Consider the following 20000-nt stretch of genomic DNA (forward strand, 5'->3'; position numbering starts at 1 on the left):
TTTAATCAAAAGGCTGATCCACATTTTGGGAAAGGTTGGAAGCCCTGTTTGTAGGGGTATTGGATATGAATTCCTGTTACAGATGTGAAATTTACTTATTTTCCATTTATAGATGAGAATTGGAGTTTTGCAATATCATATGTGACTTATTTTTCAAATGTCAGATGTAAATATGATTGATTTTATTTTTTTGCAGCAGATGCAATTTAAAAAACAGATTATTTCCAATTATTATTATTATTATTATTATTATTAATTGCTAAGCTACAACCCTAATTGGAAAAGCAAAATGCTATAAGCCCAGGGGGCCCAACAGGGGAAATAGCCCAGTGACGAAAGGAAACAAGCAAAAATAAAATATTTTAAAAACAGTAATAACATTAAAATAGATAGCTGTTATATAAACTATAAAAGCTTTAACCAAACAAGAGGAAGAGAAATTAGATAGAATAGTGTGCTCAAGTGTACCCTCAAGCAAGAGATGTAAATTTGAGTTTCCAAGTTTTAGACGTTTAAAGGAATTTCTCCAGTTTCAAATTCGAATTGATTTTTTATTCGTTACCAATATTCATTAGAATTAATGGAGATGAAGATAGACGATCCCTCCTGAGTGCCACTGACCCTCCCCATTGCGATGCATTGGCGGTTATCAATCACTCAGTTATACCGCATGCGTATCACACGCTCGTACACTCTGGACGGTATTTCTCTCTCTCTCTCTCTTTTTTTCTTTTTTATCGCTCTCCCCTCGCATGTGGCCGATGTGGTAACGTCCCTCACTGGTGAACGCTAGACTGGGGTTCGAGTCCTGTTTCAAACTCGTTAGTTTCTTTGGTCGCTGCAACCTCACCATCCTTGTGAGCTAAAGATGGGGGCGTTGGGGGAGCCTATAGGTCTACCTGCTGAGTCATCAGCAGCCATTGCCTGTCCCTATTTGCTCCTAGCTCGAGTGGAGAGGGTGCTTGGGTTCTGATCTTATGTATATATGGTCAGTCTCTAGGGTATTGTCCTGCTTGATAAAGGAATGTCACTTGTCCCTTGCCTCTGCCATTTATGAGCGTTCTTTAATGCCTGTATGTGATTGTATCAATCTGTTTGAATTCATGAGACCTTCTTTCATGGAAACTGTTGTTATAAAAGCTCGCTGTTTGTTGAAATAAAGTTAGTTCCATTCACTCCACGCATCAGTTAATCCCTAACTGGTGCCTCAGCACACAGTTGTAATGCATGACAGGGGAACATCTTTCTGACAGCGGTAGCACGGGTCAATTGTTTTGAAATTTGAGCATGAAATACGACCCGCGGATGACATTGACCTTAGCCGTCATTTCATCCATTTGCAAATCAGAAAATAACATTGTTATAAATTGGAGTAATTTCTCTCCCATGCATCATCGGCTTTCGCTATCCAAATGTTTGTGTTTGTATTGGACGTTTATACTTTTTTGTAGTATTAGAGTTATTTTCATCGAAAATTTTTTTGGTGTTCGTAGGAACACTGTGATGTCATAAGGTGTGAAGTGCCATTCTATCTATCTATCTATCTACATATCTACCTATCTATCTAGGTGCCATGTCCTCAACTTTGGATGCCAGTTGTCTCTAGTCCTCTGTATAAATTGTCCAGCTGTTACATTCTCATTATTATTACTATTAGTAGTAGTAGTAGTAGTAGTAGTAGTAATAGGAGAGAGAGAGAGAGAGAGAGAGAGAGAGAGAGAGAGAGAGAGAGAGAGAGAGACCTTATATTATTATTATTATTATTATTATTATTATTATTATTATTATTATTATTATTATTATTTATGTAGTAACAGTAGTAGTAGTAATAGTAATAGTAGTAGTAGAGAGAGAGAGAGAGAGAGAGAGAGAGAGAGAGAGAGAGAGAGAGACACACACACACACTCACACTAGATACCTTACACTAAACAACATTCAACCTAATGGAAAAACTTCCATATTCCCTGTATTTATATTCATTATCACCCTTCTTCCCGCATATGCGACAGAAAGGTGTTAAGGTCGAAAACCGCTTAGGCGATAAGGGGAAAACCACCGTTACGAAGAACGCTTCACAGTAACGTGACGCTTTGGTATTGTCAGGCGAAACTTGTGTGTTGATGGGGAGAACAAAAGAACGCGCTTTAGGAGAGATTTAAAAAAAAAACTGGTTTTGACAAATTCTAAAGGTATTTTTTTATTCTTTATTTTAGGATAATCTTTAGGGGAATGTCCTTTTTTTTTTTTTTTTTTTTTTTTGCTATTCTGTTTGTCTTTTAGATTGCATGGGTAATTGTGTGGAGAATCTCCCTTATACTGTATATTAAAGAGCAAGTTTCTGTATATATATATATATATACATTCATATAATACATATATATGTATATATATGCAGTATATATATATATATATATATTATATTATATTCAGACACACATCCGTTCACGCTCAGTGGCATTGCCAGACGTTTAACTACTCGGTCTCTCCCCGTCCCTCTGCTAAGGGAGATAGTAGTCATACCCTGGTGAGACGCGGGGTGCAAGTGTGTGCATATCCATCTTAAATATTTAGCCATCATTTTTGACGGGTCACGTACACTAGCTTTATATATATATATGTTTTTAAAAAATTGCTGTCACGACATTGGAAAAAAAATCTTATTCAAACTATTTATTTATGTAAATTGAAAGGGAGTTTTAGCTATTAGTTTTTGCAATGACACTGTCGTAAAAATTTATCGCGTGTTGGGGATAATATTTTCCGTGTTTCCATTTTACTAATGCAATGGAAAAAAAAAACATTAATTTATGTTGCTGGTAATTACTGGGGTGCATGAAAATAACACACAGTAATATATATATATATATATATATATACATATATATATAGATAGATATATGTGTGTAAATATATATTTATATATATATATATATATATGTATATATATATATATATATATGTATGCATAGATATTTTTATATATATATATGTATGTATGCATAGATATTTTTATATATGTATGCGTGTATATATATATATATATATATCCAAATAAGCCATATAAATTTTTTTTGATACATTAATGTCTGGATTCTCTTAACGACCTCGGGATCAGAGCCCCAGGCGAAATCACACAAAGACAAGAGCTTGTGACCGGCCGGGAATCGAACCCTGGTCGGCAAGCTTGTATAGACAGTGACTAAACCACTTGGCCACTTTAGTCACTGTCTATACAAGCTTGCCGACCAGGGTTCGATTCCCGGCCGGTCACAAGCTCCTGTCTTTGTGTGATTTCGCCTGGGGCTCTGATCCCGAGGTCGTTAGGAGAATCCAGACATTAATGTATCAAAAAAAAATTTATATGGCTTATTTGAATATGAAAAACACGTCTAAATGTGCAAAATTTATCATATATATATATATTTATATATAGATGTTTAATTATATGTTTATGTATCTCCCCTCTCGGAGTGTGGATACCTTAACGTGGTGAAAGGGTTTGCGAATCGCCACGATCAGCAAAGCTGTACTAGTCAGGGACACCCATACTTGGTTGGTTTGCTGTGAGAGATCAGGCTAAAGTCTCCCACTATCACCAATCCGTGGTGGCCAGCGTGGTGGTGAAAACTGGTCAAATCTGAGATATTATTATTATTATTATTATTATTATTATTATTACTTGTTAAGCTTCAGTCCCTTGTTGGAAAAGCAGGATGTTATAAGCCCAGGGGCTCTTATAGGGAAAATATACCAGTGAGGAAAGGAAATAATGAATAATAAGATATTTTATGAACAGTAACAAACAATAAAATAAATATTTTTCCTATATAAACATGCCTGAGGCCCTTTTCCTGCAGTGGACTAGAAACGGCGGCATTTGTTGTGTGTATCTATTTATATATATATATATATATATATATATGTATACAGTATGTATATATATATATATATATATGTATATATATATATATATATATATATATGAAAATAATCTAAGATTGTCGTGAAATAAGAGCATATCAATTAGAAATGTGACAGTGACCTCAGGGTCTTTTTTCCTGGAGACACCCTCGCTCAGTAAAAACAACGTAGATTTTTTTTTTTTAATAGTGAGAGTTACCAAAGCAAGTTTTTTCTCTATCAAATAAGTACTCGTCAGTCAATTAACTCCCAGGTACATTATCCACTTGTTCAGTAGGATCATAGTGACACATGCCTGAAGAATACTGGCTCGCTCGGGGATTGAACCCGTGATATTTCGCTTGTAAAAACTGGGTAATTTGCTAAAAATTAGCTATGGAAGAATTTGCTATTTTTCTTAATTAGTTTTTTCTCTTCTTAATCAAGCAAAACATCAGAGAGGAGAGAGAGAGAGAGGAGAGAGAGAGAGAGAGAGAGAGACTTAACTGCGAAAAATAAGAGTAAATTTTATGATGTATATATAATATGTATATATATATATATAGAGAGAGAGAGAGAGAGAGAGAGAGAGAGAGAGAGAGAGAGATCCAATTCGAGTGAATCCTCTCGAAAATCAAATTTAACTCCGGAAATGAGTTCCAATTATGTAAGTAATTAATGTAATTAATGTAATTAATGTAATTACATGAACACTTTTTTTCAAAACCGTAAAAAAGAAATTCAAAGATAATTTTGGTATTATTACTACTTTGAAATTTAGATTTTTTTTTTTTTTTTTTTTGAAATTTGTAATTGAAATGTGAGAACCTGGAAGACTATTTGTAAAACTAGAAATTATTATTATTATTATTATTATTATTATTATTATTATTATAATTATTATTAGGATTCCCCATAGGGGAATACTATTGTTTTTGGTATTATTATTATTATTATTATTATTATTATTATTCCCTCGCGTTTTTTTCTCAAGAAATCTGAAATAATTATCATAGGTAGCCTATTGTAAGAATATGCCATAGACCCAGTTTAAGTGACCTTGACCTAGTTTTCAAGGTCACAGGGGCTTTTAAAGGCAAAATTTGTAAAATTTGAAATTGCCATTAGGCCTAAAGTATAAGCCGTATGGCTAAGGGCCTTATGGACAATGATACAGAGGTAAATCCCCCAGATATTGCCCTACTTTAATGCAAGTAAGTCAAGGTCAAGGTCGCTAATGGCCCAAACCGGCTCATAATAGGTTTGTTTCCGAGATCTCAAAAACCGGAAGGCCCAGAGCCCTGATCTTAGTGGCATATGATGCCCTATATATTTATCTAAGGTTAGCTTAACTTTTGTAGAGACTGCTTGATTACTTTTTTTAATATAGATTTTTAACTATTTTTGACATTGCAGAAATCGTGACTTTGGCAATTTCCCCATGAAATACTGGTTTTTGGTCATAGCATGCTATAGTAAACTACCCCAAACATATGCATAAAGCCTCCAAAGCAAATGTCAAATTTGACCTTGACCCTCATTTTCAAGGTCATATGGCTATTTCATGGAAAAAATTTGACGTGGGTTAAAAGTGATGTTTTGTTGTCACCCCCCCCCCCATTCGCACATGCTCTTTCAGGATATGGGGTCATGTTTAACCCGTGACCTTCACATGGCCTTGTAAGTGCCCATTGTCTTCAAGTTCAAAGGTCAATTTCTCTATATTTGTCATTTTTGCCTATGTTTTACCTCCATATACCTGCTATTATACAGATAAACTGCTTTAGAATAGTTTGTTAACATGACTCAAAATTTAGTCAAGGGGTCATTAGGCCAATAAACCATTACACAATATCTTTTTACTGATTGACGAAAGCATTTCCACACCTATTTTGCAGGGGAATCCTCCGCCACTGGCTTTAGCCAGTTGCGGTTTAGTTATTATTATTATTATTATTATTATTATTTTTATTATTATTATTATTATTATTAGCTAGGCTACAACCCTCGTCGGATATGCAAGATGCTATAAGCCCAAGGGCTCCAAAATGGAAAAATAACCCAGTGAGGAAAAGACATAATTAGATAAACAAAGTGCATGAGAATTAATGAACAATTTAATTAAGATATTTTAAGAACAGTAACAGCATTGAAATAGATCTTTCATAAATAAACTATAAAAAAAGAGATTTATGTCAGCCTGTTCAACATATGTCTGATAAATTAACTATTATTACAAGAAACATATAAAACTAGAGGGGCACTCAGTAGAGCGCAGACTACCTCCGTAGCAGCTTATTTCCCGACCTTTTGCTTGACCTTGACCTTTGACATTAACATATATTAATTGGTATGGATTTTCATACACTCATATATGAACCAAGTTTGAAGTCTCTGTGACAACAATGTCTAAACTTTTGTCTGATTATGTGAATTGGACCTTTTACTTGACCTTTGACCTTGACCTTTGACCTTGACCTTTGACCTTGACCTTTCAAACTTTAATAATTTCCAGCTTTTTACATAGCAGATAATCCCTGCAAGTTTCATTACTCTACGATTAAGATAATGGCCTGGAAGCTGTTCACAAACACACACCAACACACAAACAGGCTCGAAAACATAACCTATTCCCAGCTTCGTTGGCGGAGGTAATGAGCAAGATAACACTATAGAACTTGAAGCATGAAAGGTAGACGTTGTTTACCACCGACCCACCGTAAATATCTTCCCCACACACGAGACGTTCGTTCTTATTTGTTTCCAAGAAGACTAAAAGTCTTCATTTCTTTCTTTCTGTCATTGTGTTTCCAAGATTCCTTTCTTTCTTGCTTCTTTCTTTTTTTCCATTTCTTCTATTCTTTCTGTCATTGTTTTTCCAAGAAGACTTTCTTTCTTGCTTCTTTCTTTTTCATTTCTTCCTTTCTCACTGTCCTTGTGTTTCTAAGAAGACTTTCTTTCTTGCTTCTTTCTTTTTTTCCATTTCTTCTTTTCTTTCTGTCACTGTTTTTCCAAGAAGACTTTCTTTCTTGCTTCTTTCTTTTTCATTTCTTCCTTTCTTTCTGTCCTTGTGTTTCTAAAAAGACTTTCTTTCTTGCTACTTTCTTTTTTCATTTCTTTCTTTCTGTCATTGTATTTCCAAGAAGACTTTCTTTCTTACGTCTTTCTTTTTTCCATTTCTTTTCTTTCTGCCATTGTATTTCCAAGAAGACTTTATTTTTTGCTTCTTTCTTTTTTTCTGTCATTGTGTTTCCAAGAAGACTTTCTTTCTTGCTTCTTTCTTTTTTCCACTTTTTCCTTTCTTTCTGCCATTGTGTTTCCAAGAAGACTTTCTTTCTTCATTTCGTCCTTTCTTTCTGTAGTTATATTTCCAAGAAGACTTTCTTTCTTGCTTCTTTCTTTTTTCCACTTTTTCCTTTCTTTCTGCCATCGTGTTTCCAAGAAGACTTTCTTTCTTGCTTCTTTCTTTTTCATTTCGTCCTTTCTTTCTGTAGTTGTATTTCCAAGAAAACTTTCTTGCTTCTTTCTTTTTTCCACTTTTTCCTTTCTTTCTGCCATTGTGTTTCCAAGAAGACTTTCTTTCTTGCTTCTTTCTTTCTTCATTTCGTCCTTTCTTTCTGTAGTTGTATTTCCAAGAAGACTTTCTTTCTTGCTTCTTTCTTTTTTCCATTTCTTCCTTTCTTTCTGTCATTTTGTTTCCAAGAAGACTTTCTTTCTTGCTTCTTTCTTTTTTCCAATTTTTCCTTTCTTTCTGTCATTGTGTTTCCAAGAAGACTTTCTTTCTTGCTTCTTTCTTTCTTCATTTCGTCCTTTCTTTCTGTAGTTGTTTTTCCAAGAAGGCTTTCTTTCTTGCTTCTTTCTTTTTCATTTCGTCCTTTCTTTCTGTAGTTGTATTTCCAAGAAGGCTTTCTTTCTTGCTTCTTTCTTTTTTCCAATTTTTCCTTTCTTTCTGTCATTGCGTTTCCAAGAAGACTTTCTTTCTTGCTTCTTTCTTTCTTCATTTCTTCCTTTCTTTCTGTTATTGTGTTTCCAAGAACACTTTCTTTCTTGGTTTTTTCTTTTTTTTCCTTTCTTCCTTTCTTTCTGTCATTGTTTGTGACCGGAACGCTTTGGCAAAAAAAAAAAAAAAAAAGATAAGTAAAATAAAAAGACGAATATTTACTTCTACAATGTTTGTTCGTGACGGGCCGATCTTTGAACAAACGCATGCCTTGGAGGTATACCCGTGATCCATACCGCTCCAAGGTATACTGCAGTCACGGTCCAGATAGACCTTGACTGCAGTATATCGCTAATATGTCATCTTGCGATGCCTTTCTTAAAATTCAGCGATTTTTACTACTATGAAATATACTCCATGTAACACTTGATTTATTAAAATAAATAATTAGGCTATCTTCTGCTGATTTGCCACTTTTCCTGCCGTTTATTGTTTTCTTTACTTTTACTGTTAAATACGTTTGATACTGGCTCAAGTGTTTAATTTTTTCTATAATTTTTTTTTTCATATTGGCAAAGTTATTAAGTATATCACTATTGTACAGTATTGTATATAAATCCTCTTTAATTTTTATCACTCCATCTCTATTTTTTATATTTTAATTTTTACCATTTAAAACATCTGTTGGCACCCATATCCAAGTCTTCTTTTCATCAATTTGATAACTCAAGCATTTACTTATCGCCTGTCTTTGATGTATCTTTTTTTATTTCGTGTGTGTGCGTGCGTGCGTGCGTGCAGAGCCCCGAGTTCTCGTGTGAGGGGACGCCCTCCCTCGGGGTGTGGTTATATGGGGTTTTCTGTGTGTCTGTCTGAGGGTATTTTTGGCCGACGCGAAAAGAGGAGTGGCGGTGACCGTTGGCCCATTACAAAGGAGGAAATCTCTCTCTCTCTCTCTCTCTCTCTCTCTCTCTCTCTCTCTCTCTCTCTCAATCTAGCAGTCATTTTCTCCTATTAGGATAAAACTACATTAGCCTAACTTATGTAAATTTAATGGTGCAATCTTCGTTAATACTGTGACATTCATCTCTCTCTCTCTCTCTCTCTCTCTCTCTCTCTCTCTCTCTCAGTCTGGCTGCCATTCTTCCCCTTTATGGCAAAACTACATTAGCCCACATACGTAAATCTAATGGTGCATTTTTTTTTAAATTGTAGTATTCCTCATTACGCCATCTCTCTCTCTCTCTCTCTCTCTCTCTCTCTCTCTCTCTCTCTCTCTCTCTCTCTCTCTCTCCTCTCTCTCCATTACGATAAAATTCCTTTAACATCTTACTGTAATAGGAAGCTGATTGCTCTGCTCTAGACAGCACCTTTGGATAGTGTTGCCAGATCCGTATACACACACACACATACATTCATTCATTTATGGTAACGTTGTTTGGATGTTGTTTCCAATATGATTACTTTGTTTAGATAAATACTATATACTATGGCTGGTTTAAATGGTCCTGTCATCTTTGTAAAATTTCAACCCTTCATTCGAAATACATAGCTATTTTTATAACAAGTTTCATATTTCAATTTTGTTTAAAAGTTCCAGTCACATTTACTTCCTTTTGGAACTTTCCAACGAATGTTGATTAATTTGTTCACAGTAAATTGCTGATTTAAATGACCTCATCTTCTATGTAAAATGTCCAAACCTTCATTCGAAATACATAGATATTCTCATAACTAATTTCATAATTGAATTTTGTTAAAAAGTTTCAGTAAAATTTACATCCTTTTGGAACTTTCCAACGAACGTCGACTAATTTGTTTACAGTAATGCTATAACTGATTTCAATGGCCTTATCCTCTATGTAAAATATCCAAACCTTCATTCGAAATAACTATTGTCATAACTAGTTTCATATTTCCATTTAGTTTAAAAGTTCCATTCAAATTTACTTCCTTTTGAAACTTTCCAACGAATATCGACTAATTTGTTTATAATTATACTATGGCTGATTTCCATGGCCTTATCTTCAATTTAAAATATCCAAACCTTCATTCGAAATAACTATTCTCATCACTAGTTTCATATTTCCATTTAGTCTAAAAGTTCCAGTCAAATTGATTTCCTTCAGCGTCGCAACGTCCGTCGTGCATTAACGGAAGGACACGATGTACGTCTCCCATCGATTGCTAAGTCCTTACACATGCAACATGCAATATCAGTTTGAAGCGATGCAGACGGTCACCTGCAACTTTTCATGCTAATCGACTTTAGGTCATATCACGGCTCTGTTACAAGGAAAGGAAGTTGGATGGCAGGAATAGGGAACTCTCTCTCTCTCTCTCTCTCTCTCTCTCTCTCTCTCTCTCTCTCTCTCTCTCTCTCTCTCTCTCTCTTTCTTTTTTAGTATGGTATAGCCATAGAAAGAGATGCCAGCATTAGGCACGTTGGTAGACCCCAGCTGACATTAACGATGTTATTATTATTATTATTATTATTATTATTATTATTATTATTATTATTATTATTACTTGCTAAGCTACAATCCTAGTTGGAAAAGCAGAATACTATAAACCCAGGGACCCCAACAGCGAAAAGGAAACAAAGTATAAGAAAATGTTTTATGAAGAGCAACAACACTAAGATAAATATCTTCTATACAAACTATAAAAACTTCAAAATAACAAAAAGAAGAGGAATAAGATAGAATAGTATGCCCAGGTCTCTCTTGACCCCAATTAATACTATAGCGTCAGAAGGCCTTACCAGCTCTAAGCCATTTTGTTGACCCCAGCTGACACTGTACAAGACCACTGTTTTGGCCTATCTCTAGTTGGATCCCTTCAGTCACAGGAATCATGATCTATATCTACCTTTCTTTGTATCTAGACACCTATCTTACTTAATTTTGGAGTTTCCACATAGTTTTGTATAAAAATTTTCTCCAGGATAGCCTCTATTAAAGTGTAATGCCATCGCTCAACCAATGTAGCCCTGATGAAGGACTACGAAGTGATTCGAAACACGTGTTGACACCAAATAATAAATGGAGAAACTTAAATGTGTTTTTCTTGTTCTGAAAAATATCTTGAGGACAGTTTGTCCGGAGAGATACTATCTTCGATTTTTGGACGCCATTAAGACATTTTCTATTCATTTTATATATATATATATATATATATATATATATGTGTGTGTGTGTGTGTGCATATATACATATATATATATATACATATATACTGTATATATGCATATATACATATATATATATATATATATATATATATATATATATATATATATATATATATATATATATATATATATATATATATATCAAAAGCCAGTAGGAAACAATGAAATATTTTAGTACTTAGCGTTTTCGTGCATTTTAATACTCACTCCTTCTGGGTACAATACAAGAAGTGTCTCAAAATGCACGGAGGCGCTAGGTGCTAAAATATTTCATTATTTCCTATTGACTTTTGCTGTATATGAAGTCAGGTGATTAATGTGACAATAAAGCATATCTATATATATATATATATATATATATATATATATATATATATATATATATATATATGCATATATATGTTTTTTTGTAATCTCTGAAGATAAATACAGTTACACCAAGTAAATACCCTCTATATACACTATATCACAGACATGATTGTCACATGGTGTCCATAGCCACATATAGGCCTACCTCCTACAATAAAAAAACGAAAACACACACATCCAAATGAATAAGTCCCAAACACCAAGGGACTAACAGTATGATTAGAAACGAGACGCGACGTACACCCTCAAGTCCCTAGTTGCCACATTGCAAGAGTACAGTAGAGTACATCTTTGGCACCCCACTTTCGTATATCTGTTTTTTTAGGCTTACCTGGGGGAAGGGAGACAGGAAACTGAGATAGAGAGATAGTAGGGGAAGGGAAAAGTCGTGTAGTTAGTCGTTGATGTATGTTTAAAAAGGATGAGGTATTGGAATTTTCTCTGAGTTATGTTGATTGAGAGAGGGAAAATGAATTCGCACTTGCCCGTGTTGGGGTTAAATGCATTTGCCATTATATTTATTATGTTACAGCTGGGCGTGGTTCTGCATGCCATATTTAGAGAGATTAAGAAGAGGAAGTAAAATGTTTTAAACAGTATATAAGTCTTGAGTAAGGTAAAGGATTTTTAAACAGCCTCTAAGTCTTGAGTAAAGTAAAGTTTTTGAAACAGGCTCTAAGTCTTGAGTAAAGATTTTTAAACAGCCTCTAAGTCTTGAGTAAAGATTTTTAAACAGCCTCTAAGTCTTGAGTAAAGTAAAGATTTTTAAACAGCCTCTAAGTCTTGAGTAAAGATTTTTAAACAGCCTCTAAGTCTTGAGTAAAGTAAAGATTTTTAAACAGCCTCTAAGTCTTGAGTAAAGTAAAGATTTTTAAACAGCCTCTAAGTCTTGAGTAAATTGGAGGTTTTTAAACAGCCTCCAAGTCTTGAGTAAAGTAACGGGTTTTAAAAGTCTTGAGTAAAGTAAAGATTTTTAAACAGCCTCTAAGTCTTGAGTAAAGTGAAGGTTTTTAAACAGCTTCCAAGTCTTGAGTAAAGTAACGGGTTTTAAACAGCCTCCGAGTTTTAAGTAAAGTACAGTAAAGGTTTTTAAATAGCCTCTAAGTCTTCAGTAAAGTAAAACTTTTTAAACAGGCTCTAAGTCTTAAGTCAAGTAAATGTTTTTAAACAGCCTCTAATTTTTAAGTAAAGGTTTATAAACAGCCTCTGAGTCTTGAGTAAAGGAAAGATTTTTAAACAGCCTCTAAGTTTTAAGTAAAGTAAAGGTTTTAAACACTTGACTAAAGTAAAGGTTTTTAAACAGCCTCGAAGTCTGACTTAATTCTAAGGGCCCCCGTCCGGAGCGAAAGCTTTGGGCAATCTGGGCGCGTGTGTGTGTCACGAAGTCTTATAGGTAAAGTAAAGGTGTGTTTGTTGAAAACGCTCGTCTATAACTCAGCTTCTCGGAGTGACAAACAAGTTTAGAGGTGAATAATGGAGTGAACCCTTCGGAGAAAGAGATAAGGGGAAGAATATTTATTTATGGTACGGCTTTCAGTAGAATAATGAATTTAAGCACATGCCTGATGACATTAGCGACAAAGTATATATAGTATTGTTAGGAGGGTATAAACTGGAGGAGGGTTGTGGATTTTACATATTATTATTATTATTATTATTATTATTATTATTATTATTATTATTAGTGGTTTAAGAGTAGCTACTCATGTTCTTTTCATCCACATGTAGTTTTGTACTAACTTTGTATCGCTTTTATAGAAAAAGCCTCACAATGAAATGATATTATTATTATCATTATTATTATTATTATTATTATTATTATGATGGTGTAAAACTAGCAGTATTGAAAGCAATAGTGAAGGAGAAAGCAATATGAAAATTGTTAGAGAGAGAGAGAGAGAGAGAGAGAGAGAGAGAGAGAGAGAGAGAGAGAGAGAGAGAGAGAGAGAGAGAGAGAGAATGTCTCATGAAAGGTTCCACCCTTATAAGGGTGAGGATTGGCCGGTGAGAAATCTTATGATTACTCCCGGTTTTTAATATGCTAATATACATTATATATTGTGGCGTTTATCACTTCCTTCTATATTTTTATTTATTAGCAGTTACTCATTCCACACCATCTGCTTCACACAGCAATCAACTAACAACCAGATACACACAATATTGTGCTATATTTAGCGTACTTGGTCTCTCTCTCTCTCTCTCTCTCTCCCTGTAGATTTTCAAAAGTTCAAACTTGCAGCAGTTGTTTCTATGTTGAACAGGCTACATGAGTCTTTTTATAGTTTATATATAAAATATCTGTTTTGATTTTACTGTTTTTAAAATATTTTATTGATTGTTAATTATTTCTCATATCGTTTATTTATTTCCATATCTCCTTTCCTCGCTGGGCTATTTTTCCCTGTTGGAGCCTTTGGACTTATAGCATCTTTCTTTCCCAACTAGGGTTGTAGCTTAGCTAATAATAATGATAATAATAATAATTATTATTATTATGCGAAAGAGGATTTGTTTTATAGTGTTTCTTGTGATGATGTTAAACTGAATTTATTTAGCGGACGAAGCTTTTGATAAGGTTAAATGGAACCAGAGTGAGCAAGTCAGGATTTTGGCAGTTAAGGCCAATTCTGTCAGAGAGAGAGAGAGAGAGAGAGAGAGAGAGAGAGAGAGAGAGAGAGAGAGGATAAACCTGATTAGAATATTCCGCAGCAAGAAAGCGTGGGACGTACACAAGTAAACTTAAAACGTCCGTCATGAGTTTGTTACAGATGGCTACATGCGCATGGCTGACGTGCTCGCGCGTGCGTGATTCGGCACGTTTTCTGCCATCACATGGGACGATTAATATTCATATACCAGAGAAAGGTGTAGCGCGATGAGCCAGCAACTTTATTTGCGATGTTTTTTTTTTCTCGTGTGATTAATTACCTCAAGGTGATGATTTATGCTCCATTAATTTGATTGTTTGTTTGTGGTTAGGTTTTGGGAGAGATAGGAATGTGACTTTGTGGTTAGGATTCGATTTTGGGAGAGATAGGAATGTGACATTTGTGGGTAAGATTAAATTTTGGGAGATATAGGAATGTGACATTTGTGGGTAAGATTAAATTTTGCGAGATATAGGAATGTGACCTTTGTAGTCAGAATCTTTTGGGAGAGATAGGAATGTGACCTTTGTGGTCAGAATCAGATTTTGGGAGAGATGGGAATGTGACCTTTGAGGTCAGAATCAGATCTTGGGAGAGATAGGAATGTGACCCTTGTGGTCAGAATCAGATTTTGGGAGAGATAGGAATATGCCCTTTGAGGTCAGAATCAGATTTTGGGAGAGATAGGAATGTGATTTTATGCCAAGAATATAAGGGGCAATAAATCAGTTTTTCCTCCTACCACTTAAACGGCATTTCTTATTTTCTTCTAATGTTCCTTTTTTAATTTTTGATTATTATTATTATTATTATTATTATTATTATTATTATTATTATTATTACCTAGACCAGAAAATTTAATCTCGTTGCTCGCAACTACGAATTTTGTAAGAAAACAAAATCGATGAGAAATATTTCTCTTCCGTATTGATTAAGATGGTTATTAGAAATAACCATTGTTTTGAACTATATGCCGAATTGATGAAGTTAATATAGAAATCATCATTTACCGAATAAAGAGAGATGGACTTTTTTTTTTTCTTCTTTTTTGAGACGACCAAGCTGGTTACTTTAGTGGGGGCATTCTGTGATGTCAAAAAGCTATTCGAGACACAGAATGTCCTACTAAACTACCCAGGTTTGTTCGTCTCCACATATAACAAACAATATCTCTCTCTCTCTCTCTCTCTCTCTCTCTCTCTCTCTCTCTCTCTCTCTCTCTCTCTCGTATAGATATATTTATATTTATATGTATATATGTATTATGCATATAAATGAATGTAGCCATAACCATATATATATATATATATATATATATATATATATATATATATATATATATATAAAAAAGTGGATGTAGACAAACACAATTATATATATATATATATATATATATATATATATATATATATATATATATATATATATATATATATATATATATATATATATATATATATATATATAACACGAAGAACTTCGAACTTTGCAAAGTTCTGTTGAAGCATCTTACATCACATCACAATGGAACTGGCAGTTAACTATAATTGACCAGAAATAATCCCCATCATCGTTGCAACAGGATATGGCTGATGTTGCCATGAGAGAATACTGCTATTAATATTTCCCAACAATTACCTCTGTCATGCAATGGCTGGTTTATGTGTTCCCCTTTGGAGCTCTGTGATGTTAGGTTTGAAATACTTAAGATTTCGATGGAGATGAGTATGTTTTTTTTGGGGGGAGGGATGTTTTTTTTTTATATCGTCATATGTTGATGTTTTATTATTTTCATGATGTTATTCTCCATGACCTGATCTTGTGTTGTTTTGCGTTGTTGTTTTTTATTTTGGGATATTTTTTTTATATCGTCGTATGTTATTGTTTATCGTTTTCATGACGTTATTCTTCATGACCCGAGCTTGTTTACAATTGATGTGTGCTATTTTAAACTCCCTTTGCAAACCTCTATAACTCCCACCCTTACTATTTTTGCTCTTTTTTTATATCGTCGTTTGCTATTGTTTTATAATTTTCATCAGTGTCATTTTAAACACTTTGCAAATTTATGTAGCCTTCCCTCCTGTTCTATTTATAATCTTTCCTACCCACATAACGACGAGAATTGAGAAATGCTGTCTGCAATCACTCATCCTCTTTGCCTCTTTTATTCACTCTGCGAATTGCCCATTTTGACATCCTTTTTGGGTTTATACGCCTTTAATACATTGTTTTAATAGCAGAGACCAATGGGACGTCCAATGTGATCTCTTTTAACTGCCAGAGCCAAATGAAAAAAACATGAAAGAATATATTTGAGTTCGGTTGCTTGAGGGTACACTCGGGCACACTTTTCTATCAAATTTCTCTTCCTTTTGTTTGGTTAGTTTTTATAGTTTGTATAGGAAATTTTTATTTCAATGTTGTTACTGTTCTTGAAATATTTTAATTTTCCTTGTTTCCTTTCCTCACTGGGCTATTATCCCTGTAGGAGGCCCTTGTTTTATAGCCTCCTGCTTTTCGTACTGGGGTTGTAGCTTAGTAAGTAATGATAAAATAATAATAATAATAATAATAATAATTATTATTATTATTATTATTATTATTATTATTATTGAATAACATAAAGGAAAATGGTCTAAAATAAAAGGATGTACTGGACAGAGGAAACTGGAGAAGGCTGACTAGAAACAGTGACTCCATATACGAATGGGTAAAAGCCGAAGGCAAAGAAGGAGAAGAAAGAAGAGATTTGGGACTTAACATCAAGGGATGCTGTACTTATAGTGACGACTTTCTGAAGTATATTTTCCTGTCATGTGCTATCAGAAAACATCCATCCATATACCAAGGCGCTTCCCCCGATTTTGGGGGTTAGCCGACATTAAAAAAAGAACAAATGGGGGCTTTACTTCTCTGCTCCTCCCAGCCTGACGAGGGATTCTCCTCTTTGCTCCTCCCAGCGTGACGAGGGATTCTCCTTTTAGCCCCTCCCAGCCTGACAAGGAATTCTCCTCTTCGCTCCTCCCAGATTGACAAGGGATTCTCTTCGCTCCTCCCAGCCTGACGAGGGATTCTCCTCTTAACGCCTTCCAGCCTGACAAGGGATTCTCCTCTTCGCTCCTCCGAACCTGACGAGGGATTCTCCTCTTTACTCTTCCCAGCCAGCCAAGAAATTCTCCTCTTCACTCCTCCCAGCATGACGAGGGAATCTCCTCTTCGCTCCTCCCAGCCTGACAAGGGAGTCTCCTCTTCACTCCTCCCAGCCTGACAAGGGATTTTCCTCTTCGCTCCTCCTAGCCTGACGAGGGAATCTCCTCTTTGCTCCTCCCGGCCTGACAAGGGATTTTCCTCTTCGCTCCTCCTAGCCTGACGAGGGAATCTCCTCTTTGCTCCTCCCAGCCTGACAAGGGAATCTCCTCTTCGCTCCTCCCAGCCTGACAAGGGGATCTCCTCTTTGCTCCTCCCAGCCTGACAAGGGAATCTCCTCTTCACTCCTCCCAGCCTGACCAGGGGTTCTCCTCTTCGTTCCTCCCAGCCTGACGAGGGGTTCTTCCCAGCCTGACACGGGGTTCTCCTCTTCACTTCTCCCAGCCTGACAAGGGGTTCTCCTCTTCACTTCTCCCAGCCTGACGAGGGGTTCTCCTCTTCGTTCTTCCCAGCCTGACGAGGGGTTCTCCTCTTCGTTCCTCCTGACGAGGGGTTCTCCTCTTCGTTCCTCCTGACGAGGGGTTCTTCTCTTCGTTCTTCCCAGCCTGACGAGGGGTTCTCCTCTTCGTTCCTCCCAGCCTGACGAGGCATTCTCCTCTTCGTTCCTCCCAGCCTGACGAGGGGTTCTCCTCTTCGTTCTTCCCAGCCTGACGAGGGGTTCTCCTCTTCGTTCCTCCCAGCCTGACGAAGGGTTCTCCTCTTCGTTCTTCCCAGCCTGACGAGGCATTCTCCTCATCGTTCCTCCCAGCCTGACGAGGGGTTCTCCTCTTCGTTCCTCCCAGCCTGACAAGGGAATCTCCTCTTCGTTCCTCTCAGCCTGACGATGGATTCTCCTCTTCACTCCTCCCAGCCTGACCAGGGGTTCTCCTCTTTACTCCTTCCAGCCTGACGAGGGGTTCTCCTCTTCGTTCTTCCCAGCCTGACGAGGGGTTCTCCTCTTCACTCCTCCCAGCCTGACGAGGGGTTCTCCTCTTCGTTCTTCCCAGCCTGACGAGGGGTTCTCCTTTTCGTTCTTCCCAGCCTGACGAGGGGTTCTCCTTTTCACTCCTCCCAGCCTGACGAGGGGTTCTCCTCTTCGTTCTTCCCAGCCTGACGAGGGGTTCTCCTCTTCACTCCTCCCAGCCTGACGAGGGGTTCTCCTCTTCGTTCTTCCCAGCCTGACGAGGGGTTCTCCTTTTCGTTCTTCCCAGCCTGACGAGGGGTTCTCCTTTTCACTCCTCCCAGCCTGACGAGGGGCTCTCCTCTTCGTTCCTCCCAGCTTGACGAGGGGTTCTCCTCTTCATTCCTCCCAGCCTGACGAGGGATTCTCCTCTTCGTTCCTCCCAGCCTGATGATGGATTCTCCTCTTCCCCCCTCACAGCCTGACGACGGATTTTCCTCTTCGTTCCTCCCAGCCTGACAATGGATTCTCCTCTTCTCTCCCCCCAGCCTGACAAGTGATTCTTCTCTTCGCTCCTCCCAGCCTGACAAGGTATTCTCCTCTTCTCTCCCCCCAGCCTGACAAGTGATTCTTCTCTTCGCTCCTCCCAGCCTGACAAGGGATTCTCCTGTTTGCTCCTCCCAGCCTGACAAGGGATTCTCCTCTTTGCTCTTCCCAGCCTGACGAGGGTATTCAGCCGAGTTAGGTTGGTACTTCTAGGATACCACAGCCCACCCTCTCCCGTTATCCACCGCGAATGAAGCTTCAGATGCCGAATCCCTTACTGCTGCTACCTGAGTGGCGACATAGGTGAAGAAAACAACAAAATGTTGTGCTATATTTATCGTACTTAATCCCCTCCCCCCCCCTCTCTCTCTCTCTTGATCTCCCTGACCTTTAACACGCCCTCATGTGTAGCCAAGCCAGTCATGAGCTAAATTCCATCTTTTATTCTTTAGTGGTCTTTAATGTGCGAATGTAAATTGCTCTGTTGGTAAGAGTTTGTTCATGAGAAAGAAGAGAGAGAGAGACGGAGACAGAGACAATAAAGAGCCTGACAAGTCTTCTGAATTCTTTGGTGTGATTTTTGTCTGGCAATGGAGTTAATTGCTCAGGAGAGCCATGTGGTGTCTCATGATCAACAATTCTGTATTGGATCACCCGGTTACAGTATTATGTATGTGAGTATGTGCTTTTTATTTTTGGTGTTTTGGCACTCTAAGCATTATTACATGATTATCTCCGCCAACAAAGTTGGAAGGCGATTATGTTTTCTCCCCTGTTTGTATGTGTATTTGTTTTGAACAGCTTCTTGGCCACAATTTGAATCGTAGAATAATGAAACTTGTAGAGATTAACTGTTATGTAAAAAGCTAGAAATTATTAGATTTTGGAAGGTCTATGTCATAGGTCAAGGTCACAGTCAAGCAAAATGTCCAATTCGTGTAATCAGCCATAAGTTTGGACATCTTTGTCACAGAGACTTCAAACTTGGTTCATATTTGAGTGTATGAAAGTCTACGCCAATTGATGCATGTTAAGGTCAAAGGTCAAGTTCAAGGTTGAGCAAAAGGTCGAGAAATAAGCTGCCGCGGCGGAGGTCTGTGCTCTACTGAGTGCCCCTCTAGTTTGTATTTGTATTCGTTAAAGTGTTTTTATACATTTCGTTTTTTTCATTTGTCTTTCTTTTAGAATAAAAGAAATTTAGAGTAAGATAATACTGAAATCAAGCTTACCTTTTCCTTATTTCTACTGAACTTCTCTAACGCGAATTTATTATATTTTTGCATATAACACTGAGATTACCAAACAATTCAT

At 36.6% G+C, this 20000-nt stretch overlaps 3 protein-coding genes across 4 annotated transcripts in view; 1 reads left to right on the plus strand and 2 right to left on the minus strand.

The window, feature by feature from the left end:
* LOC137633346 (mucin-2-like) overlaps positions 1-20000 on the plus strand; it is a 113981-nt gene that overhangs the window by 23874 nt on the left and 70107 nt on the right. The window lies entirely within an intron of this gene.
* LOC137633108 (uncharacterized) lies at positions 7114-7503 on the minus strand. The gene has a single exon (XM_068365268.1). It carries the CDS (start codon positions 7501-7503, stop codon positions 7114-7116), a length of 390 nt encoding a protein of 129 aa, XP_068221369.1.
* Positions 7500-20000, minus strand: part of LOC137633109 (uncharacterized) — a 53246-nt gene continuing 40745 nt past the window's right edge. Inside the window, exon 2 of the mRNA XM_068365270.1 lies at positions 7500-8007. Coding sequence (XP_068221371.1) covers positions 7500-8007 — 508 coding nt within the window. The remainder of the gene's footprint in view (positions 8008-20000) is intronic.

This window comes from Palaemon carinicauda, chromosome 42, assembly GCF_036898095.1.
Source record: "Palaemon carinicauda isolate YSFRI2023 chromosome 42, ASM3689809v2, whole genome shotgun sequence".
Lineage (NCBI taxonomy): Eukaryota > Metazoa > Arthropoda > Malacostraca > Decapoda > Palaemonidae > Palaemon > Palaemon carinicauda.